The sequence below is a fragment of the Leptosomus discolor genome, chromosome 3 (genome assembly GCF_034619465.1).
Source record: "Leptosomus discolor isolate bLepDis1 chromosome 3, bLepDis1.hap2, whole genome shotgun sequence".
In the NCBI taxonomy this organism is placed as follows: Eukaryota; Metazoa; Chordata; class Aves; order Leptosomiformes; family Leptosomidae; genus Leptosomus; species Leptosomus discolor.
The window spans coordinates 58,310,094-58,335,166 of record NC_141393.1 but is presented as its reverse complement, the minus strand read 5'-3'; the positions used below and the strand labels follow the sequence as shown (position 1 = coordinate 58,335,166).

The 25,073-nt window shown below is 39.2% G+C and overlaps 1 protein-coding gene across 5 annotated transcripts in view; it reads left to right on the top strand.

Annotated features, from left to right (window-relative positions):
* Nucleotides 1-25,073, top strand: part of DAB1 (DAB adaptor protein 1) — a 148,781-nt gene that overhangs the window by 80,501 nt on the left and 43,207 nt on the right. For all 5 annotated transcript variants that reach the window (XM_086463009.1, XM_086463006.1, XM_009956527.2 and 2 more), the window contains exons 2-3: nucleotides 18,194-18,333; nucleotides 20,727-20,825. In XM_086463009.1, the coding sequence (XP_086319135.1) occupies nucleotides 18,194-18,333; nucleotides 20,727-20,825 (239 nt within the window). The remainder of the gene's footprint in view (nucleotides 1-18,193; nucleotides 18,334-20,726; nucleotides 20,826-25,073) is intronic.

Sequence of the window (25,073 nt, the reverse complement as noted above, 5' to 3'; positions counted from 1 at the left end):
GCTCACTGTTCCTTTGAGCAGAAGCCACATGGGGTGGGTGAGAGCTGATGGGATGTGGGTTCCGAGGGAGAGAACAGCACTGTTCTTCGCACACTGCATTGCTTGGGACTCCTTGCAACAGTATGCTTTAGGCAGCAGGTTTATGTTGGATGCTTAAAGTTCAAAAAGCAGTTGGGCAAGGTCAAGGAATCAAAAAATACATCAGAGGCCACTAATTTGCAAAGTTGTCCCTTCTGGCACAGGAGTCCTTGGGGTCTGGGAGGGTGTTTCAGGGTGGTGTCACTGTCTGCTTTTCCTTTCCACCAGACTTAAGGAACTTTATTGACATGTTCAACACAGACTCCTGATTGCCCTATTATCCGTCTCTAGTCAGTGGATCTCCAGAGGGTGATTTTTTTTAATTTTTTTTTTTTTCTGGTTGATGCTTAGTTGTGGGTGCTGTGGTACAGAGGTTCTGCTTGAGATAATGCCGTGTCCAGGTTGGGGAGTCCTACAATGAACTGTGATTATTAATAGAGTGATGTGAAATGTGTTCTCAGAGAAATAATTTGTATCACTAGAAAGGTGGATTTTATGAAGCTAGAGCTTGCTGCCTGTCAGATCACGACTCCCTTTCTATGGATCAAAACCAGATTTTTTGGATTTGGCCCCTTGTATGCAACCTGGGGAATACATCACAAAGGATGGGAATTTTATCATCTGAAACAATTAAATGTGCAATATGTTGCAGTGTGTACTACTGGCTTGGTAATATATCTGTTGACAAACTTCTTAATAGAATTATTAAAACTTGACCTTTGGAGAAATGAAAAATCAAAGAATTAGTTGAGCCTCTCTGAATATTCAGGATGCCATGTGAGACTGAAAATTAACTGATGTTTCTTGTGGAAAAATATCCTCTGGCAAACTGTTAAATGTAAATTTTGAGGAAGTTATATGTATCTATGCTAGTTTAAAAGAAAAAAAAGTCTTCTTACCCATTAGGTGTTCAGTATAATAAACTTTCCTCTTGATAGCTAAGTTACCCAGGGGAATTTATAGTAAGTATTGGCTCAGAAAACAACCTTGCCCCCTAAACAAGCCCCAGCTCTTCCTTCTCCCCCAAGAATTCCTTGCTCAGTCCTCAAACACCAAACCAGGACCCAGTCTGTGCCAATTTTCTGCTGCCATTTACCACCACTTTTGAGTGCAGTTATGAGGATTTGTGACTGAGTTGATTACCCAACAGTATCTGAATTTACAGCCTGATAGTTAGTTGTTCTGTATATCGTGTACTGTAGTTTACGTGTAAGCAGTCGTTGAAAAGCAAAGTAATCCTCCACAGTAAAACTCAGTGTGTTCTGAGGAGTATTCTTTTTGTATCTCAGAAGCAGGATGCTCTTTTCTGATGTTTCACCTTCTTCGTTTTTTTTATAAGGTGACCTGTTATGTATAAACATGGTTTATCCCCATTGCCCATAATGCTTATGCAATTGTAGCCTGAATACTGATCCTGAAATATAGTTTAGACTCCTTTTGTATTCATGATAGATTTTATGAACCTTTTTCATTGCTGGTGATGTCAGCAGAATCTCTCTATTGAATTATGGATTAGACATTTAATCAAGTTCTGTGCATTATTATACAAGTCACTTCTTTCAGTTTTCTTCTGAAAAATGAAATAAAAAAAACCTGATTTGCAATGGAATTGAGTGAACACCTGATAAATTCAGTTGTGCATCTCGTACCTCTGTTAAACAACAGGCAAATATAAGATAAGAGGTGTAAGTCCAGCAGGCTTCTCTGCTGGAAGCCAGAGATTTTTTACATCAGTAAGAAAGGAATGGAAAATTCATAATCATTTCCACCTACTCTGATGCACTTTACAGTTTTTCTTGCAGATGTTAGTTTTAAAACATCTGTTTGCCTTGGTGTTTCTTTTTTCGGCATCTTGAATCATAGTTGAGATATGGCTGCAAGACCAGTTCAGGACCACCAGCCTCACTGGTTTAGCAGTTACATCTGGTTTGATTCCAAATTATGTTTTTGTCCAGCTGTCTTTTAAACCCATTTCTATGAGTTGCTAGGATACATTTCTAAAAGTGGAAACTGTTTACACAGCCTCAGTATGAAAAAATCTTTGTATTTCACTTATTTCTTTCCAAGGCTTCATTACAAGGCACTGCTGAAGTTTACCAAGCTCTCAAAATTGTCATACAATCCTGTTTCTTTGTTTGTTATAATCAGAGAAATACATAGCTGATTAAGTGAATCTTGTTTTGTCTACTATTATTAACTCCTTTGCTGAGCTTCCCGGTGGCATTATTCAGATTGATGTTCAGTCAGCACAATCCTGACGAAGGCCGATCCTGCAAGCGCTGCTGGACGAGGCGGTGCTAATCGAAGTCAAGCTGAAACGTTTCGCTTTCGTACATGCAGATATGCGTCTGCACACTCTGCTTTACAAATGCCTAATATTTGAGATGGTGGAAAGCGGAAATCAGATCATCTGAAATAAAGTCAAACCCACACATTTTCCTAAGGAAAGTACTGAAGTTTTAAGTAAAGAACTTGAAATTTGTTTAAGTGAAGGATGGGCTGAAAAGGCAGTGCAGACCAGCCAAAAGGCAACATCAGAGTTTACATAATGAGTTCTGGGTAATTTTTAAATTGCCCCTTGACAAAATATGATCTCAAGGATCAAGTCTTCCTCATCTTACATCAGCTGTAACTTGCTTTGTCCTATACTGTTACGTTTTCCAAAATATGAAGGGGTTTTTACGTAACAGTAGTCTTTTAACTATAAAATCTGTACAGTAGAAATGTTTTTTCAACATCTAAATTTATATTTTGATCTGCTGCTTTAGGCTCCCTGTTGACTGTTTAGTATTGAATAGATTTTATTTTGGGGGTATCACGGAGGAGAGTGGCTGAAGAAAGAATTGGCATTGAAATCTTAAAAAGAATTTTTCTTAAATGGTACTTCTGAGATTAGTCTTGTTAGCCACTGTTGTGATTCTTTTAAACTAGCCCAATAGGCAGTTAAATAACTGCCACAGACATAATCAACAATCAGATTATATTGAATGCCTGCAGACTCCACCAGAAAGGTCTAAAGGAACACTATTACAGATGAAACAAAACATAGCATTTAAATCCTAGCATGAGAAGCAGCCAGACAAAGGGAACACAGATCGCAGCTTGATTACCCCTGTAGAAGAACATTTAGAAAATTAATATTAGGACATTGGTAATTGAAAGCATTTAAAAGTGTTAATGCTCTCCTTTTCTTTACTTTGATTAAAAAGGTCGTAGACAGAACATAGCAGTGTGCATACGAGGTACCTCGAGCAAATATGGGAGTAATGGCTGTAATGTGCTCGGGTCTTTGTACAGCTCCTGCAGGTGTCAGAGGACTGAACTCTCAAGGGTGGTACGCAGCTTCTTAAAGTGGTGGCCAGAAACATGCATTTGTACTTAAGAGTTTATAAAAGTAGCTGCATGGCTGATGACTTACAGTTTCATCCTTTGATGATTTTTTTCAGGTGCAGCCTTTCTTGGTTGTTTAAAGACAAACTGAAGGTTTGTTAATACATAAAGGTGAAAGGCCATCAAAAGGTTTTAAGTCTTGTGTGTCTTTCTCTGTTCAGGGACAACTTCTGATCTGAAGAAAGGTAAAGCTGTTCCTTCCTCTCTGTCCTGGAGCAAAGAATCCTGTAGATTGTAGACAGGTATAAACTATGCTGTATGACCTAGGAGGAGAACCTGCGCACAGCCTTTGTGCCTTTTGCATCTTGGTGTGGGCATTGCTCTGAGGAGTACCTCTTCATTTTGACTTACCAGGACGTTGCTAGAATGGCATAAAAGAAAACATGGTAAGGCCAAGAAGTAGGCTTATCTTTTTTTACCTTAGGAATGACAGTACTATACAATTTTCAGTTGCACCTCCTGGCAGTGTATTGGAAGATGAAATATAGGCTTAGGCAGCACTTACTTGGGGAGGAAAGGTAAAAGATTCTGCCAAGCCTAAAGTTCTTAGGATATTTGATAGGGATATGGTTGGTAAAAAGTGGAATGCCATCCTGTGGGTGCTGGTAAAAGCAAGGGGAAATCCACAGGTGATCTGAATGCTGCAGCAGGGTACAGTGGAACGAAAAAAACCTGTGATCTTGAAGACCTTTCCTTTGCCTGCTTGTCTTTGTACAGTCAAGTAGTCACAGATGGCCTTGGTTGGGTAATGAAGTTTTCCATCTCCCTGTTACTGCACGAGTGCTACTGGCAGCTCAGAGTCATTCCTGATCTCTCGCTGGAAGAGGTTAGATCTTGTTGAGCATGTGGATGATGTAAGTCATTGTATTACCCCCTTTCCTCCTGGTAAGCTTTTAATTTTGATGGAAAGACTCTTATGAGTTGAGGAACTGGGAAAGCCTGGTTTCTTGGGTCTTGATGTTGATTTAAGATCTAAGGAAAGACAAGCTCAAGGTGTGGCCTTTCCTCAGCAGATCCATTAATAGGGTCTCTCTCCTCTATTCACCCATCTGTTTTCCCTTGACTGATAAACTGAAAAGTTTATAATGCAGATGAGACTTGACTGAAATCGGCCTGAAGGTGCAAGTGTTAATGTAGGAAGGAACGGACATGAGTATGGAGGATGGGAGTTTCCGTAGCTTTGCCCATTCCCACATACACCCGTGGAGTGTGTGGCTGTGTTACTCTTGTTTCGTTGGGAAACCAGGCTAAAAATTCTGACAAATAGGAAATAAAAACAATTCTGTAACTATGTAGTACATTGTAAGGGAAAAATATTATCCACGTCTCTGGATTACCAGAGTGTTTGAAGCTGCGATAACCTAGTTGTTAGCAACCATAATTTAGATGGTTTTTTTTTTTTACATAAATATTACTTATTTGAAGTATGTTGAATTAGGAAACTCATGAATAAATATTTTGACATAATCAAAATTATATGGCTAGAAATTGACCTACTTTGCATGACAGATGCTTGAGAATCCCCCAGCTAATAGCATACTAACCTGGCATAGCAATGCCCTATCTTATAATACACTAAGCTGCATACAGACATTAAATTATTAGATTGTTGGGTTTTTTTCACGGAGATTAGACACAGTCAATTTTGTTTGTAAATGAGTAAGTTATAGGCGAGTTATTGAGAAGGCATTAGGGTGAAGTCCAAAGGAGGACTCGTGCATCATTTGATCAGTTTTCAGTGTGGTCTCACAAAATTTTACTGTTAGAGGTAAAAATAGTTAGAGAAGCTTGATGATGCCCGCAACGAAATACTATGAGAGCATTACACCAAGTAGCCAGGTCTTATGCTCTTCAGAAGATAAGCACAACTGCAAGAGGAATACTAATGTTTTAAAAGTCAAGTAATGTTTTAATTATACAAATAGAATCTATTTTTTCCCCTGAGGCTGTTCTTTATGCCCGTGTTAGTTTCAGCAGACTGATTTTCATCTGCATGTCCTTAAAGTTAATACAACAAGGATTTCGTACAGGTTAAGTTAATAGAGAACTCTGACCTTAGAATATAAGTCTTCTCCTTTTAAGTTTATATGGAATTTTTTTTAAACACTCTTCCTTTATTATTTTAAGAAACACAGGTGATTAAATAATTTAGGTGCACATTGCACACAGTATAGTTTTTAGGCTTCAGAAATTTTTGTTGTTCAGTTCTAGTGCAAGAAATAGTAGTGCTTTTATTTGTGAAGTACCATAGCTTTTTATTTTTAATGGAGAAAGGTAACTTTATCTTGGCTCAGTTTCAGTGAAGAAAACAGTCTTCTCTTTTTATTTAATTCATGCAATGAAAAATAATACCATATTCAGTTTCATTAGCTCCTTTATTTGCTTCCTAGTTATTTTCTCTGTTTTTAAAGAACTTCTGTAGATGAAGTCAACTTTGTTTACACTTTTTGCCCAAGGTTCAGAGGAATATGATTTTGCTCTCTTGTAACGAACTCTTGTTACCACAAAAGTAGTAAAAACACATGTATTATCTTGACAAAATGTTCTCTTTCAAGCCTTAAGCAGGGACAGACTGAAACACAGCTCTTACCCTTTATCCTGATTTACTTCAGCTGCTTAAAACTTCCTAGAAGTAGGTTAAACTGTCCCTTTAATACTCATACTTCTTCCAAAAAGGATACGATTTGGTCATCCTTGCAGTGCCTGGCTACCAGAGCCAGCCTTGGGGGCTGTAAGCAGAGACACCTTCACGTACTGCTCAGGTGGGGATGGAGCTCCTCCTTTCAGGTAATAAAGGCATCATTTTTAAATAAGTCATGTTTGGGGGACACTGATTTGCACTTGGGCAACTTGGGTCCTTTGGAAACTTCACCAAAGGACAAGAGACAGGTGATTATTTGGCTGGGTTAGATACAGTCACCATTTTCAAGAGCTTCTCTCTGTCTTACAGGGTGTTTGGAAGAAGGGTTCTTAGCAATTTCTTTCTTGTTGCACTATAGCTTCCTGCTGTTCTTTGGGTGAACTCCTTTGAAATACTGGACAGGTCTGCAGGTTGCTCAGCAAATTTGATAAAATTTGTAAAAATGTTGGTAGCACTAAGCACTCAGCTTTGGTCTTTTGTCCTGTTTTCCCTCACATACCAACAGCCTCTTCAGATTCAAACACTCTAGGTTAGCTTGGCAGGCAGTTGGGTCCTTGTGCCAATACAACTCAACCCATTCACCCAATGTCTTGAAAAAGTGCCCCCACTTTTCCCGGTTGAGTAAGTTCCTTTCCTCTTACTTGAAGTAGTTATCTGGCGGGCTTTGTCGGTTTGGTTTTGTTGGTAATTTTCTAACAATATATTATTTCATTCTTAGTTTCCTGAGTACCAGTGCAAAGACTTCGGCTCCTTGATGCTTGATCAGTGTAGTTTACAAACAGAAGAGTTATCCTGATGTGCCAGTCCTCTGTGGCACTACACACACACGAGAGATATGCAGACCCCAATTTCTTACCTCTGGAATTCGTTATGGCATAGGGGTGTTTCACTTCTTATTAATGCTTTGCCCAAGGGTGATTGCTGGCAGCAGTCTTTTCATTTCTGCCTCCTGCTGCCACTTTGACAATAGGAATGGCAGCAGGAGGCAAAAAAGAAAGGACCAGATTGAAAGAAGCACTTTGCCACTGTTGTAATTTTGAAATTGATGGCATTTTTTAGCCCAAAGTCTCAGGAAAAAAGCTGCTTTCCTCTTTGCCTCCTATTGTTTTTCCAACAGGGAGAGACAGTCTCTGATGTTGCAGAGGCAGTGGGAGGCCAAAATGAAAATAATTTTCTTCCTGAAACATTGGATAGCAAAATGTGAACAATTTCAGCAGGGAAATAGTGGTTTGGTTTTTTGTTGACTGCCATGTGGTGAATACTAGTATTTCCATTTGCCCATGATAAATAAATAGCAGCTGCTTTTTTTATTGAATTAATGTGATCATAGGATAATTTCTACAAGTCTATTTACTGTGCGTTTTTAACATGTTATTTTCATTCTTTTTCTGCATGAGAATAGGCTTTGTAAGGTGTGTACATAATTCCCTTCTGAAGCCACGTGCTGCCTCTAATGCCATGGCTTTGAAGCCAGCTTTTTAAGCCAGAAACTTACGGCTCTGTATGTTCCAGAACTGCATTTTATACCAATATCATCAGAATGACTAATAGATCCAGACATAATTGTCAGTGACAGTAATTCCATAGGAAAAAGGTGCAGGGTGGTTCTGCAGCTGCACTGTTGCAGTCTTTGCTCAGTGGTATCAGGGCTTAGGTGTAACTGGGGTTAAGTGGAATGGGAGGTGGGCTAGAGTTTGCTTCAGAAAAGGCCAAGTGGGAGAGCTTTTATGCTTCATATGAGACTGATGTTCACCTTCTCTTCCCCAGAAGACCAAGTCCTATGATTTAGGTGAGACTTTATTTCCAATGGTGAACCAAACCAGTCAAGGAACAGAAACACAACTACCAGACTCTGCAGTTTGCAGATGTTTGCAGCCTGTTGTGATCTAGTGCATCATTTTGTGATGCTTTTAATGAGTACTGGTGTGAGTCTTCAACAAAGTAAAGTTCTACATTGAGAAAGAGGATGGCTCAAGGAGAAAGGTTGCCCTGGCACATGGCCATGATTTCATCCAGTGTGGTGCACAGTCCCATTTCTGTGTGCATGCCCACGCTGATGCAGTAGGAGACCACATTGTTGACAAGAGAGGGCGAAGTGTAAATCAATGAATGGCTTTGTCCTTCTGCTTTAGCTGTTATGGGCTATTGCTCTTTCCTTTGGGGACTTTAGTGTCTGTAATTAGTTACCTTGAATGGAAGGATTTTTCTCTTATTGAACATGTGAGAAATTTGGGAATGATAATCAGCAGAGCATAACCTTTTCTCAACTTGCTCTATTTATAGTCCTGGAGAGTTAACATTTATCTTAGCGCAGCACAAGAATTTGGCATTTGTATGAAATGAACTGATTCTCCACCCATTCTCTTTCTTTGTACGTAACAAAAACTAAGCTCTTTGATAGACTCATCAACAGAATATATTTGTAGGCTTTGAGGTATAAATTGTGAATTTGTATGTCTCTACATGACTTTGGGGTGCCATGTGTAAGCACATGCACGTTGGTGTCCTGGATTAGTTAAAGTCTAATTAAGATTGTTCCTGAAAACTACATACTTAAAGCCAGATATAGGTAGACATATAAAAGCAGCTTGATTTTTTTTTTTTTTTTTTTGGTAAGTTCTGAGCGTTTTTAGTTCTTGTAGGATTAAAGAGAGTCAGGGGAATTCAACAACTCTGCAAATCTGGTTGCATGTTCACATACCAAAAAAATTATTTAGATGTTCATCTTTAAATGATTAGTTTTCCTAGTGTTGCCTAGTTTTTCAGCTGCTTTAAGGTGCTTCTTGGTCCTACAGTGGAGCTTGGAAGGAAAGCCAGTTCTAACTTATTTTCCTTTTCCCCAGCAAGCTCAGATTTGGTTGAGAAATGACACAATCTGGGGTAATTTAGCAGTGCCATTTGGACTGTCCTCTCCTTGCTGCTTTGGAAGTCCTTTATGGAGATTTTTGGCAGTAGATGGTATCTACTGGCTGCCCCATTAGGGCTGTTTTGCTTGGGCATGTTAATACAGCTGTAATAGGTCCCTTGGTTCTCAAAGTGGCTGGGCTTTTACCATGCCCTGTCCAAATGCAGTGCACGTATTAATGCCAATTAAGGATCACTGTAAAATCAATTACCTTTTCATAGTTGATTTTGTCTCTGAAGCAACTGATTTCATACATCCAGGCAAGCGGGTAAGGAATGAATTGGTTGATGACCCTGTTTTCCCAAGGGCTTTATTTACTTAACATTTTGATGTCTACTTGGTTTAAACATTTACCCCAGATTTGAAATATTAGGTGAACAAAGTTTGCTAAAATATCTTCTGTCTTTTGAAGAGGAGATTCCACAGATACTTGTCCTTTCCCTTCCCCTCTAGTTGTACAGAAAACATCGTTTTCATTTTTCATCTCTAAGAGCAGAAAATGGACCACTGAGTTTTTCTTGGTTTACTTTTGGTCACTCCCTAGGGCTTGCTGAACAAGACTAGTGTATTGCAGTGTCTTATTTCAATTTAAATAGGTGTAGAATTTGGACTTTCAGCTGCTTCTGCAATCCAGCCTGTAAAAGACACCTTACAAAATGGCTTTCAAAGATTTATGAAGACTTGCATGGTAGAGAGGCTGAAAGGAAATTTAATTACTTTCAGCTTTTGGTCATTTCTGTGTCTGAGGATGTGCCCATATACTGTCATCTCAAAGACCATCTGAGAAAATGAAATTGATCAGTAAGCCTTCTGGCTAAAACTAAAATGAGTGCTTCATCGTCTGCCCAGGGAGCGTATGTGCTCAATCACTGCCATCTCCCATGTGCTTGTCCTAGACTCTCCATCACTGAGATTTGTCCAAAATTTTAATTAAACATTATTTTATACTGAGGCCTTCTCTGTAAATAATTGACTACTTCTCTTGACATACTCACACATACTTCTTTGTACTATAAAGAAATAATTTAATCTAATCCACATAGCCATTTTGCTTTGGACACAGTAAAATGTACATCTTGTTTTGTAGTAGCTTAAGTACAAAGTGTTAAGATAAAAACTTGGCAAGTGGAATTGCTGTCACCTTGTGAATGACATCTCTTCTGATAAAGCTCTGATCAAAGACAGCAAATAATATGGCAACATCTTATTTACTTACATAGGAAACGTGGTTCTAAGAGTGGGGATGTGTAGCTGTCTTCAAGTACAGTAATTCACAGGCTACTAATGCCAGAAGCCATAAAATCTCTCCATTGGAGGTTACTGTGAATAACAGTGCTGAACAATCGGGAAGTACTGCTGAGATGACAGTCTGAATGGTGATTGAGTTTTCCTGGAGAGCTCTTATCTGTGTTAAAAATTATAGGTAATGTTTTTAAATTTAACCGTAATAGAAGTTCATTGAGCCTTCAGAGTGGCTTCTGTGTCCCCTCTTTAAATGGGGTATCGCTTTCCATTGAAATACTCTTGGTCTTTGCGTTCAAGGCAGACGTTGCGTTGCTGTCAAAACAGGGCATTTTACCTTTTTATGAGCAGAAGGACCAAGAGAACCAAAGCACCAGTGAGACAGGACGGAAGTTCTCGCTCTAGTTCCTTGTGCAAGGAGGCTCATGTGCTTCCTGATGGCACTCTTGGACAAGGGCAGTTCATAGGAAGAGGTAGGGTTCTTGGCAGGAGGAGGTTTAAAAGATAGTTTGCTGAGGTTTTATGTACTTGTACCTCTGCAATATCACTTTGTCAATACAGTAGACCCCAACAGGGTTCACTTGTTGACCCTCCAGCAAGCTCTCTATAGCTGGATAAGCTAAAAGCAATCGAGAACACATCTTGCAGACTTCTTAAGAGTTTCCCTATCGATGCAAGGAGAAGGTTGCATTCAAGTTGGACTCGTATGCCGTAACCAAGATTTTGTACGGGGTCCTATATAGAAAAGAGGTATTATACCCTATAAAATTTTAACATGCTTTTTAAGGTTGTAATCCATCCCAATAAACAGATTGCATTTCACTACATCAGTAGGTTTTTTCGGTTGCTAGGAACTAGCCTTTTTCAATGAACTACAGTGAGAAATCCAAAGTACCTCTTCATTTAAAAGACAGCAGTGATTGATGTTGTGAGCAGTTCTTGCTACGAGTGTACTCTGGTCACTTGAGATGAGTTATAGATCTCGAAATTAAACCCTTAAGTAACATAACACTTTTGTTAAAAAAAAAAAAAAAAAGTTAAAAATGGCTAATTGTAAGAAGCTTGTTTGAGAAATATTCTTAGAGGAAGAGAAAGCTAGTGATAACACCAGAAGTTAAATTATGTGCACGTATACTGCTAGATATGATGTGTATTCTTTTCTAAAATGTTACATTAAACAAGGAAAAAGGTTTTATTTTTCTGTGTCAGATCTCTAGGTGCAGTGGGTTTGGGCAGTCATACTCCCAAAAACAGTGACTTTACAAATACAAATGACAAATACACGAGCCGGCAACTCAAAGTTTTCTACCTCTAGCAGAAAAGTTCAAAAATTAGTTTCACAGATAGCAGGAGGATCTGAGACTGTGGGTTTTTTTAATTTTATTTTTAAAATCACAAATAAGCATGCTGCACTGAATTTTTTTTATGCCTGTGAAGAAAGAATTGCATTTCCAAGGTGCTGCAGTCTTGGTATCAAGATCCCTCCCTTTGTGTGGCAGACAGTTTTAAGCCCTCTGTATTGGACTTGGGGTTGTGTGAAGCCATTGAGAAAAATATGCCATCAAGGAGAACAATTTGTTTGAGCTTTTATTGATTCCTTCATGAATTGCTGTTCAGTTGTTGCTGTACTGAAAGGTGTGTATAATTATGTATAAGTATTTTCTCTTTTACACCTGCTTATGTACTACTTTTTTCCTGGGAAATCTGTAGTTGACTAAAATTACCGTGAATTTTTTTCAGGTAATTGATACCAAATGAAGCTGTGCACCATGTGTCTATGTGTATGTGCAAATACACAAAATTATGGATGCATATATGTGGATGTAGGGGTGTATCTATGCACAGCTAATGGGAAATATCTTTCACTTAGCAATTAATTTAGTACTCTTCAGTGTGTGCGGCATCTTAGAGGTCATTCTGCACCACAGTGGTTTTGTTGGTGCTATAAAAATGCTAATTGTCCTCATGAAGATGTCGGCTGTTTATAAGTACGTATGTGATTGTTTTTCCGCTCTGCGAGCTATAAGGAGGTGTTATTTCAGGTTTATAATTTGAATGTGTGATGGATACAACTTTGACAGTTTATTAGTTAGGAAAGAAAAAACAAACAAACAAACAAAAAACCACACCAGCAACAAAACCAAACCAGACAGTGGTGTGTTGTTCTTCAGCAAATTGATTGCCCAGAGCATGTTATTGACTTTGGTGATAATATCATTATATATTTTACAGTCGTAAAATCAAGAAATTCAGATTATGCCCTGAGGACTTCACACATTTAAATAAAGGATATAGCCATTTCCAGGGCTATTGGTTTACATTAGCTGGTACTGTGAAGAATGTGTGGTGTGTTATAAGAACATACAGAAAAAGCAACAGTGTGCTTAGTGCAGTGATGCTCTGGTTTATTTTCTTTTTCTGTTTATGAAATACACTTGCTTACAGATCCCCTGGGAGAATGAACAGCGTTTGCTCTAAATGTTAGCATATTAATACAATGTTAGCTTGATGCTCTCTTGGGCTAAGAGCTGAAATCAAGTGTAATCCTTGACTTGTACCAAGAGTGCAGGTAAGTCTTCTCGAAACACTCAACAAAATCACAGTGTCTGGGAAGAAAACCTTGAGTGAGCTGCAGTCTGCAAAATTAAGAGCATTAGGTAAAGCCAGATAACCTACTGCAAACACAGCTCTCCCTCTTGCTGTCAGAGTCAGAGCTGAATGGCAGCTGGTGTGCTGCAGTGATGGTAACACCCTGGGAACAACTCCCTGAGCAGCTCCAGTGACTGCTGCTGATCCAATGGCCTGGGGCATTGAATGCCGCCAGCATTCGGCTTGGGCTGCTCTGACCTGGATCTTCCACAATAGCTTACGTTTCTCTTGGACTGTTTACCAGTCACATCTTGGGATTGAATGTAGTTGAGGTTGAGTACTTGGGGTTTGGGTCTGTGTCTAGCTTGCTTGAGGGAACCTTAGTTTAATTAAAGTATATTGCCTCGAATGAAAATGATTGACTGTGCTAAAAACCTTGTTTATTACTTCTACAGTACCTTTAGCGAGATGGATAAAGTACCTTAACGCTGATGATGATGATAAACCTCTCTCTACTTTAGATGCAAGCTCAGAAGCACATTTCATCACCCAGTTCTGGGGATTTATTGTTCTCTTAAAAGACTGTGCAGGGTCAAGTGCAATGTCACAATCCAGCAGCAAAGGTCATGTTTTCCTACGTACGCAGAAGCAGTGAGTCCAGCTGAAACACATATAGCTTAAAGGTGAACGGTGACATCTATAGAAGTAGATAAAATAATTACTGTTACATTTACATTTTAAGGGTCTCTGAGGATTATAAATCTATATGCTACAAAGAAAACATCTCTTTGCCCATATCAACAGGGCACATTTTCTAATTAAAAAGTGACCACCTTTCTAAACTGAATTTATGTGATGATGTTGTCAGTGGGGTTTTAGCTTTTGCATTTTTTCCTCAGTTTGGGGCATGAGGATCAAATCGGTTTTAGTTTTGTTGATCTTGTTCCATTTTGGATTGTAAAGTGCTTGCGTTGAGTTGCAAACAGGTGCTTGGGATATGTCTTTGCTTATGAAAAGCAATTTATGAAGGCATTTTAGAGCAAACCATTGGAAAATACCCGTTGGTTTTGAAGTTAAAATTTTAGTACAAGAATTTCATTTAGGATTATTTTAGAATGACGTAGTGGTGCTGTTCCTCTGAAGAAGAACTCTGAGCAGATCCCTACCTGTGCAGTGTATGGTGGACAACTGGGATGGGCATCAGCAGCTCTCACCCAACATGGCTTTGGCAGCTGTGATGTTCTCTAGTCAAGAAATCCTAAAATGAGATCTCAGGAAATGTGTCGCGGAAAGAAGTGGTTGTCAGTGGTTTTCATTAAACATGTGCTTCTAATTGTGCTGTAGATTGTGGTCTAGTAAGGATTTGAGACTTCAAGCTTCAGTTTTCCATAAAATCTTCTTAGTTGGTTTGTGAATGTCCACCTTCCTACCCTCGGATGTTATTTGTAGTTTGAAGAAGGCAAGCTGGGAGTGAAAGCCCCAAGATGCGGTTTCTCGTTATTCAAATAAAACTGAACTCCAGCAGCAAATGCAGCCCCACATCCAGGATAATCCTCTTTCCTGCAGGCTGGGACTAAGCAAGTGTGGCGGCAGGGGGTGGCTGGAGAGCTGAGAATGACAGCAGGTCTCCTCTGACAAAGGCAGGAGCTGCGAAGAAGAAAAGATTGACTCTGCTTGTTACGTGGAAGGAAAGAGGTAGCACTTTCCTGGGCAGGTTTCTGGCACAGGCACAGCTCTCTGGTTTAGTGGTTTAATGTTACTGCTCACTCTCCTCCAAAGCTTCAGAAGAATTACAGCCTCGTCATTCAGGCATCTCTTATTTATGCAGTTTCAAATGCAGAAAGAACCTTGTGCAAGATCTGTCATTAAAAACAAAAAACATTTTTGTTTTAATGATGAGATATTTATGAGAGTCTGGACTATCTGCCTTCTAAGTGTCCAGTGTGCAAACGAAGTGTCACCTCACATAAATCTCACATCTCATGGGCGCTATAAAATTGACCATACTTACAGTGTTTGTCATATGGTAATTTTCCAAGCAGGTAGAAAGTTTTTCAGTGCTGATTACAGCACCAAAATTTAGAAACACAGTATGAGCCTAGACTGGGGGAGATCTGGATATATGCTGAGAAATAATGACTGTTGCAGATAGCTGATTTGTAATATAGGGCAGCGTGTGTGTGCATTCTCTATGCTTTTTCATGGGACATATGCTCTAGGGTTTTATGGATGAATTTGTAGGCTCTAGTAATTTGCAGTTTCCACTGCAGTTTCAAATATCTACATCATTTTCAGGTTGATGATTTTTCCCAGTCATTTATCCCAAAAGCACTTTATCCTACTCAATCTGGGTCATAATTGACATGGGATTTGTGCGTAAGCAAACGTAGCCATAAGTTGTGTTTCAATGGGCTATTAATGTCAGGGAGTTAGTTCCGTGCAGCAAAATAGATCAGAGGTTGGAATAAGTATAAATGTTCAAATAACTGATGAATGCAAGGTTGCTGTCGTGACTCAGACCCAGGAAACGCTCTTGAACACTTACATGCTCATGCTATTAGCTAACAGCTGCCTTTGGCTCTAACGAAGATGTAAGGTTGAAAATTGTTGGCAAGAAAGCTGTTGGAATTGGATTTTATTTACTGCAAATCAACAGGATATCATTGCAAGTATAAAAGACATATGGAAAAGTCCACTGTTATCGTTGTACTTTATTGTGTCTCCAGATGTTCTCCCTCCTGCCCCACTCTGGAGGCTAAAAGTGGAAAATGGTTTTTCATTGTTTTTACTCAATGGTGCCAACATCTGCCTTGGCATTTCCCTGAGGAATGATACTAGCACTACTTCAAGTTTCTTGATTTATCGTTTGTGTCCTATTAGATTTTTTTAAAATTTTTTTAATAAAACATGATGTAGGAGCATGAAATTTCAACCCTATTTAATTATTTTGAGGGAGCAGAAATGAATCAAGGGAACACAGTTGGGTGGCTGCTGAACTATCACAGCAACACTTATCAGCTGCCTTATTTTTAAGAGGTTATGAGGCACTAAAACATTGCTCTGAGCTGGTATTTTTCTTTGAAAGAAATAGTATTTGTGTGCTCAAACAGACTTGAAGGTCCAGATATGCTTAAAATAGCTGTATTTTTTAACATACGTTTAGATCGTTAGATCCATCATTAGATCACAGTGTGGACTGTGCTGTACTCTGGGAGAAGGAGAACCAAATGAGTATCTTCATCTGGAACTACTCTTCATTGGTCATATATGCTTTTAGCTTTTTCATATAACGGTATTGTAAAAATTTCAGTTCCATAGTTTGAACCTAGTTTGTTCAGCCGCTTGGTGGGTGTGTAACACTTACAAAGTTGACTGCTGAAAAAGGTGCTCTTAGTAGAAATGCAAATCAAAAAAGTTTTTTTTCCCCCCGAAGCTTCTGTACTTCAGCTTATCAAAACCCAGCTGCACAGAAGCAGATTTTATTAATTTTTCGGTGCTTAAATCCTACCTTTCAAATAGGAATGAACTTTGAAGAAAATTTGGGCCAAAATCTCCTGTAAAGTTGTCCAAGACTAGATTCTTACCCAGAGTTCATTTATAGCAGACTCTAGCTCTTTGTTAATTTTTTACAATAGCTAGAAGGATGGGGTCAAATCTGTGACTGGAGCTCCTAGGTGGTAGTGAAGCCGAGAAAACTCAATAACAACTAAGTGTTATTAGGCAGGTATTCTTCATTGTGGTGCCGGGCAGCACTGGGAATAGCTCCTTCCATACGTGCACACCCAAGCGTTAGGATTCTTGCCTTATATTTACAGCTTTCATGTTTATTCATTACACTTCTAAGAAAAGGTTGGGTATTCTAATTATTTCCAGGAATTCATTAACATAAGTTCCTCCCATAGTCCCGCCTCAGTCCGCCCAAGTAACGCCCCCGTCAGGGGTCCTTGGTGGTTGTTGGGGATGAAGGTCCAAGTCTTCCTCATGGTTGAACTTTGGAACTTGTCCTGTGGCGCGTGCCCTGTACCATCCTGGGTCTTTTCCAGTTCGGAGAACCAGCTCTTGCTAGCTGCCCTCGCTATCTCTCCTGCTCAGTCCTTTGTGTTCCTTGAGCCCCACAGTCTGATTGGAGGATTCCATCTGGTGTCCTTTGCTTGGCAGATTCTGCTGCATTCTTATCTTTAAAGTGTTAGTTAGTCCGCAATGGATATATGCGTAACGGTTAGTACAAATCGGCCTCCCTCCCTATCTCTAAAGGCTGGTCAGCAGTTCTTTTCTAAAAGCCAGTTTTCTAAAAGCTAGTTAGCCATTCTTTATTACAGTAGTAGTATTAATTTTAGCAATGTCCGTCTACGTTCAGGCAAGTTTTCTGGTGGAATCTGTTTGGTCTGAGAAACTTCGAATTCTTTAAGATCTCACATTTTTGCTTACTTCTTTGTGCCATGGATGTTGTTTGTTTGGTTACTTGTTTGGTTGCAATTATTTACAATTCACTGCTGATTTTTTGAGATCCCAGCAAGAAATTCCACAGACAGCTGCAAAATATATCTTTAATCAATTTTAGGAAGTCTGATTCCAGCTAAGACAGTGTAAACTTTTCTGCAGATACTCAGGAGGAAAAAAGTCTTCCTGACAAAGGTGTCCCTTTCATGGATTGCTGTAGTGTCATCGTCGTGTGGTTCAGGTTAGTCTGAGCTTTGTAGTTTATGTCCATTGGCCACCTTATCCCTGATCTCTTTTTTATTAAGAAACATCGTATGCCTTTTTTTAAGCTTCTTGGAGTGAGCCTGTGAGAGTCAACTTCGCTAGTTATGTTTCTGTATATGTCTATAAGCAGAAAGAATAGAACGAGGAGGCGGGCGTTTTAGAGCAGTGATATTCTATAGGCAAATAGTATAATTGGTTTTTCCATCATTCAGATGTTAATAGTGTAAATATTGCCGATACGGTTAGATAAGTCAGTATACAGGAAATAGTAGCATGTTTATATTAGAGGTTTGTCTGCAAAATGAAGAATTCTCAAGCATATTGGGCTTAAAACAACCCGTACAGATCAGAAATTTCCAGATCCATGAGGTCTGATTCAGGCTTATCTCTTATTTCTGTAAACCTAATTTGTGTGCAAATTTCACGCAGAAGATGTTGTGTGGCAACAATTCCATTGTGAATTCATTTGAGGCAGTAAGGCCAAAAGGTTTTATTGAACTAGTACTTCTAATTTTATTGAAATATTTGCATGTTTAGGTGTTGAAGTAGGAATTATATCTAATTTGCCACTTAATTGTGAATATTCATTAATTTATTTTCCTTTGCATTCAGTAAATTTCTGTGTTTCCATTATGTCTTTTCAGGTCAGGATCGCAGTGAAGCCACTTTAATAAAGAGGTTTAAAGGTGACGGTGTCCGATACAAAGCAAAACTGATTGGGATAGATGAGGTTTCTGCCGCACGAGGAGACAAGTTATGTCAAGACTCCATGATGAAGCTCAAGGTACAGTGAAGCTTTTAATGTTTAATGTTATGGAGTCAAGGGGAGCAAATTTCAGCTTGAACTTGTACTCATTCTCCTTTCATGACACTAAGTCTCACTCTGGTTAATTATGTAATGAAATCAGTCAATTTTACATGAACTCCTGGCTGGTATTGCTTATCCCAGTTTAATTTTAATACATTATCTCTGAGTTCAGTAGTTATTCATGAAAGACACCACTGCAATTTGTCCACAAATTATAAACAACACATCTGCAAATTGAATAATTTTATTATGCAAAAGAGGAGGTAAACCACTATGAAGAAAAATGGTATATCAGAACATTTCATGTGATAGTGCTAGTCAGCTGCAGCCCTGCCTTTGCCTGTTATCTCCTGTTGGAACAGGCAGAAGGGGGTGAGTGACAGGGTGGGGGGTAGGTACCTAGATACAGGGGGGAACTGGTGTCCTCACTGGGAGGAGAATGTCTTGCACCTGTAATGGCAGGATTGATGGGTTATAAAATCAGAGGGCAGTGCAGTGCAAGGACAGAGCATGAGAAGATAAAGAGAGTCCCCAGAGTTTTGAGAGAGAAATGGAACAGTGACAAAAGCAGATTTTGACTAGGCTGCAAACTTAGAGAGTAGACAGAGTCTGAAAGCGCTAGTAGTGTAGGAGGGTGGACTTTCTGGAGTATGCTCTCTCTAGCTCAGTCTTTCCTTACAACCATTAAAGAGCGTAAAAGCTCTCTATAGGAAACATCCTTTATGTGGCCCTGGGAAATGTAGAAGAGCTGGAGGGAAGCTTGAAAAGGAAGGACAGTGCAGTGTTGGCTATTGTCTTTCCACCTGCTCTGCAGGGTTACAAGCTAGGTCTAGGAGTAAACCTTATGCGTTTTTGGGGGTTTTTTTCCCCCTTTTTTTCCTTCCAGTCCTTTCCCCAGCAGTCAGCCGAGAGAACTGATGGATTTCCCATTACTATTTTTTTTCAGGTAGAGAAATCACTAAATAGTATCTTTTCACCACCAACTAGCAGGGTTCCAGTCCCGAGGACCTGGGAGGAATAGGTGGCTATTCATGAATAAACAGCAAAGGGTGACACGCATCTTATGGTTCAGCAATCTAAAAGCAAGGTCTGGTAGATAATATACAAATCTGTTACGAACATTTTATGACAAGTAAAAACTAATCTGTTTTAAAAGGTATGCTGTTGATTTATCACATCTGCCACAATATTCCTATTCTGATTTAATTGTATACTGGATATTTCTCATCATTTCATAGCTCCTAGAAGCAATTTGGGAGAGTTGTCACTGTTCTGCTGCACAAGCCTTTTTGTCTCTTTTCTCCATGGATTAGCATTTCCACATCTCCCAGATGCCTGATGCCTGTTTGCAAAGTGGCGAGATTGAGCTAAACAGTGTTGTGAGATGACTGAAACTATTAAGGGAAGGGAGCATTAGAAATTCATGTTTGTATGTAAGGCAGCGTGGTGTCAGGTTGTGGGCTCTGGAAACCTAGTGTCCAACAACATGAGTTTTAAGGCCAAGCATAAAGTTTTGAGGTAACTTTTGACAAATTATTCTTTTTTTCTCTTTAATTTTCATGTCTGTTTAATGAGAACAACTATCTCATGAAGGTCTTAAAATGTAAGTTAGTGGTTGTTAAAACATGTTGAAATTGCAGAGCACCAGATAAAGGCTAAATATTTTCATTTATTTACTAGTGCAATTGATTGTATTTGATCTTAGTACAGTGTTATTGGTCAGGGCAGGCTCCCGAGAAAGTGGAAGTAGAAGTTACGATTGTATTTACATTGTGGGAGAGTAATATGAGATGCGTATCAGCAAGTTCACTTACAAAGTAAAAGCCTGAGATCAAGATAAAACCTAACCCTCAATACTGTTTTTTTTACAATACAGGTGTAGTTTGACTTTAAGAAGAATGTTCTTCTATAAAAAGCTCAATTCACTTATTGCAGAATAGTGTGCTCATGAGGTAACCTACAGTTGTTGGCATTTTTTTCCTCCACTGCTTGTTGTTTGGTTTTTTTTTTTTCTTAGGGGGGGGACAACAACAACAACAACAAAAAAAAACCAACACAAAACACCAAAAGAAAACCAAAACAGCTTATAGCTTGGAAAGTATGCTAGAAATGACCTTCGGTTGCCATGAAAACAAATTTCATGGAGGATTAGCTAGTGCAGGGGTTAGAAGTGGGAGCACATTTGAAATGCTGTCTGGGTAGCATAAAGAGATGTGATACCTTGCAAAAATGGAAGAAGCCAGGCTGTTCTTGGAAAGCCCTTAAGCTTTCCTAGAAAAGTGGTGAATCGTCCACAAGCAAATCTTTGTGCTCTTCTGTGGCACCTAGAAGGGTAATGAAACCAGCCAAACTGTTCTTTGTTTCAATAGGGGATTGTTGCCGCAGCTCGTTCGAAAGGAGAACATAAACAAAAAATCTTCTTAACAGTCTCCTTTGGGGGAATCAAAATCTTCGATGAAAAGACAGGGGTAAGTAAAATAATGATGTGATGGAACCAAATTTAATATTTTCATGGATGTTTCTTTAAAAGCATTTTAAGATGGGCAGTAATATCTCACCAGTGTAAGCACATATGAAGCATCTGACAGGCTTGATAAAGGGTTATCATATATCAGAGCAAGCCATTAGATGACTGAAGTGTAAAGTGTAGCATGGGGACATGGTTTATTGTAAAGCTTTGTCCTGGATACTTCTGCAGAACCACTTACTTGAGTACACAAATGCTCCTTAGGTTCATAAACATTCACAGCTCCGAGTCCTGAAAGTGGCAGGAAGGGATTTGCTTTCCTTCTGCCAGGTAAAAAATTGAGTCTTGGAATACCAGCCCACTGTTTGCAGAAGGCTTTAGCAGTCTGTGGTACAGACTGGTGTCTGTGCCCCTGTGGGTTTTCTCATCCAGCTTGGGCTCAGCTGCACCCATTATTTGGATGCTTCTTAAGACTCCTTGGCAGTAGCAAGTGACTTTTGAAAGTCTAATGACAAGGGATTAGGATTAGAGACTAGGATTGTCTTGGATTGGGCCCCTTGTGTAATGGGAAGCTGAGAGGAAGAAAACAAGCTGGTATAGGGAGCTGTGGACAACCCCAGGAGAGAGCTTGTTTTCCCCTCTGATTCCTGAACTGGGAACAGAAAAGGAAGGGCACTGGGAGCTTGGGAGCTCCTGGGAGCCGCACACACTTAGCTGGGATTTCCCTAAAGGTGTCCCAGGGCGATCCTAAGAATTTCTATCAGGCCCGTAGTTCTGCATGAATGCAATTGTAGTCACCATAACATGATATACTCCTATTAAGAGCAATGACGGTCTTCTGTGAGGTATGCAGTAAACCATAAGAATCAGAGCTTTTATATCATCAATGCTAGAAAAAGTATATGTAGTATGGAATTGGAGATAAAAGATATTGGAAAGTTTGATGTTGCTGTTTAAGGCTGCCAAGCGTCCCCTCGTCCAGTAGCAACTGGTCAGGGAAGCTGCAGGAGACTTCCATGCCTTATGCAGATTTTGCCACAGCAGTATCATGTTTGCCTTTTTAAATTGCTCTGAAAGAAGAAACCTAAGCAAAATATTATACTACTTAGATATAAAGCAACAACACACAAACTGGTTTAATCCTAATTAAGAAGATTTTTACAGCAGTTTAAGCTCTGCCTTGAATTTTAAAAAGCTCTTGATATAATCTTTTGAAAGATTAACTATTTAACATGATGCCAGAAATAAAACCCTACTGATGATAGATGAAATTATCTTTGCCAGTTAATTTATATTATTAGAAAATCAATGTCATTGAGCTCACTGATACATAATACAAGTATTTAGTAATGAAAAGCTCTTTTGGATTGTGTTGTGTACAGAATGTGTAAAGTATTTGTACAAAAGCAGTGTTTAAGAGAACATTGCTGAGAGTACAGCCTGTGCTCAGAAGATAGGAAATGTCAGGATTAGGGCTGCCAGTGTAGTCGTGGTTGGGTCCTCTAATAAATTTGTATTAGGGTAGTACTTAACTATGCGATGACATACATTTTTTTTGGCCAGAGAATACCAGCTTCAATGTACAGAACAGAGTGTAATACACTGAAGTATATGGTAATATTTTGGTCTTGTTTTCATCTGCAAATTGCACTGAGGCCACAGATGCTTTAGTCTTAGAAAGACTGAAGTCTTTTCTTGGGAAAATAAAGAAGAAGGAGAGAGACTTGTCCTGTGGCACTTGTCTCTGAATGTTTCACAAACATCGGATTTCTTTTCATAAAATAGAGAGGGAAAAGGGGATGTGTTTAGAACTAAAGGTGTGGTTTAGCCAAATTGCATTTTCTTCAGCATCCTGCACACTCTCCTATCTGCAACTAAGGATGTGGGGATGTGAGAACAAGTCTCCTTCATTTCACAACTTTGACAACCTATACTCTAAATCTGACATAACTATATCATCCTTATAGTAACCTTGTCACTCACTCATGAAGCTTAGACTGAAGTCTTTAAATCCACCTTCCAGATGTCTGCCCCTGAGCTGCTGGAGTGATGGACAGGAGTATTGACTTGTCCTTCTTGAAACAGGACTGTGACAAGCGGGGAGCTTTCGACATCAATTTTTACGTGTTTTTTTGAAAGCAGGAGAATCGTGCTTTTTGTGCCAAGCTTTTGAAGCAGGGACACATGAACTCCTCACCCAGTTCTTCACAGCCACCATCCCTTTGGCTTTTTCCCCGGTTTGGGTCTCTCCATGTCCCAGAGTTTCATGTCCTTTTCCCACTTTTCTCATAGTCTCACTCATCCAGCCTAACTCTGCTTTGCTAACCTACAGTTGTCATCTCATTCCCGTTTCTGCTGGTAGTCACGTACAATCACAACATCTGAAATACATTGGGTAACGACAGCAACGGGTCATGGACAGACCCTGGCAGTGTCTCTGGGCTCTTGGGGCCTGCAAGGAGAGCACAAGAGACAAATATTTAGGGGTGATGCACTGTCTCATTTATACGACTTTGGCTTCTCCTGGTGTAATGCTAAGAGATGTCAGCTGTCGTAGTAGTAAATAATACTGTCTATGCAGTCTCACGTCGATGTCTGTGTGCCAAAGTCACCCCCAAAGAAAACAGTGTTACTGCTATAATATGGAGCCTCCTATAAGGCAAAACAAGGACAATGTAATTAGGTAATGTGGGACATTGATAATCCCATCCTTGATTTAGAAGCAACAAGGAAAATCCCACAAACTGGCAAAACTGGGGATGCACAGTTGCTCAGCCTGTCTCTTTTGGGAAGGAATCAAAAGGGGTTGCAAATAGGTTATGTTTTGCTCACACAGGTCTTCTGAGATCCATGTTAAACTTAAGAGTTTATAAAGCTTGGAGACTTATGTTCACATTTGTGGAACAGGGGAAAAAAGATGCCCTTAATAGGGAACAGCCTGGAAAATCTTGCATTTACTTTCACCTCCTTTAACAGCCCTCCCTGTCCCCCACAATGCTTTCTTCCTTAGCTGTGTTTCCGTGATTTTGGAATTGCCAAAATGATATTTTGGGCCACAGTGTCATTTATTGTTTATTTGAAAAGGTTATTTACCTCTCTAGAGAGATACTTTTTATCATTCGCTATCACTATCCTGTCTGCCTTAATGGCAGTCTGATGTGATAGAAAAGAGAAAAAATATTCTGAAAAAAATGTAGGCTTCTGTATGTTTGGTATCTTGTAGGCTACTATTGGATTTTAATTTATCACAATAAAAAATCAATTTATAGCTCAAAACTAGCAAATTTTTTAAAACTGGCAGTGTCATAGCTGACTTCATACAGATGATTTAGGGGGATTGCTCCATAATTCATTACAGATGAAGGGCTGTAGTTGGATTACAACTGAAAACGATAACCAAGGTTTTTTCCCCTTTACTTTCAGCTCTCTTTAATGTGTTCCAGACCTAATAGTCATGAAAAATATTGATTTTGATAATGCTCTTATTCCAGCCATCAGGAATTCTGTCCTTTGAGTAAATTTATCCATGAAAGAAATTAGGTTGAAGGTTGAATGTCATTTGGGAAGAATTTATCTCACCAAGAAAATACAAGGATTTGGGAGTTTGCACTGTAGATGTGATACAATTTATTTCATCTATAGCACTGCAGTAGAAATAATAACACTCATCTCTTACATTTCATCATTCTATTCCATGGATTAATCTAAATAGGTCCTTCATACCACTTTTCAAATACTTGTCAATGTATTTAGACCGTGATAGAACCTGCTTGGCAGAGTTCACCCTGCAAACCCATGGTTTGCATATAGTGTTATACAGACTCGCTCATGTACTGAAGAAGCCTGCTCACGTAGGCAGGCCAACACAAATTGTTCTGTTGTTGTTAGCTGTATAATCCAAAACTGTATTTAATTTGACTAACAGGATGTTCTCCCATTGTATGCCAAAAGCTACCATTACACATGGATTTTTTCTTCTTAATGTACCTTTTTGTCTGTTGTCAGACATTGACCATCCCTCTCATTTGCCCTCTTCAAAATACGTTTGCCAAATATATACCTGACCTGAAGGAAATACATTATTGGTTTTTTAACATAAAAAATCTACCACAATTATTACTAAACCCACTTTTTCTACCTAATGCAAATTCAGAGATTTCATGGCTGCATATTATATGAAAATAATTTTTGATCATTTGTTCTGTCACCCTGTACCCTGGTGACATGTCAAGACATCATCTTTCAAATG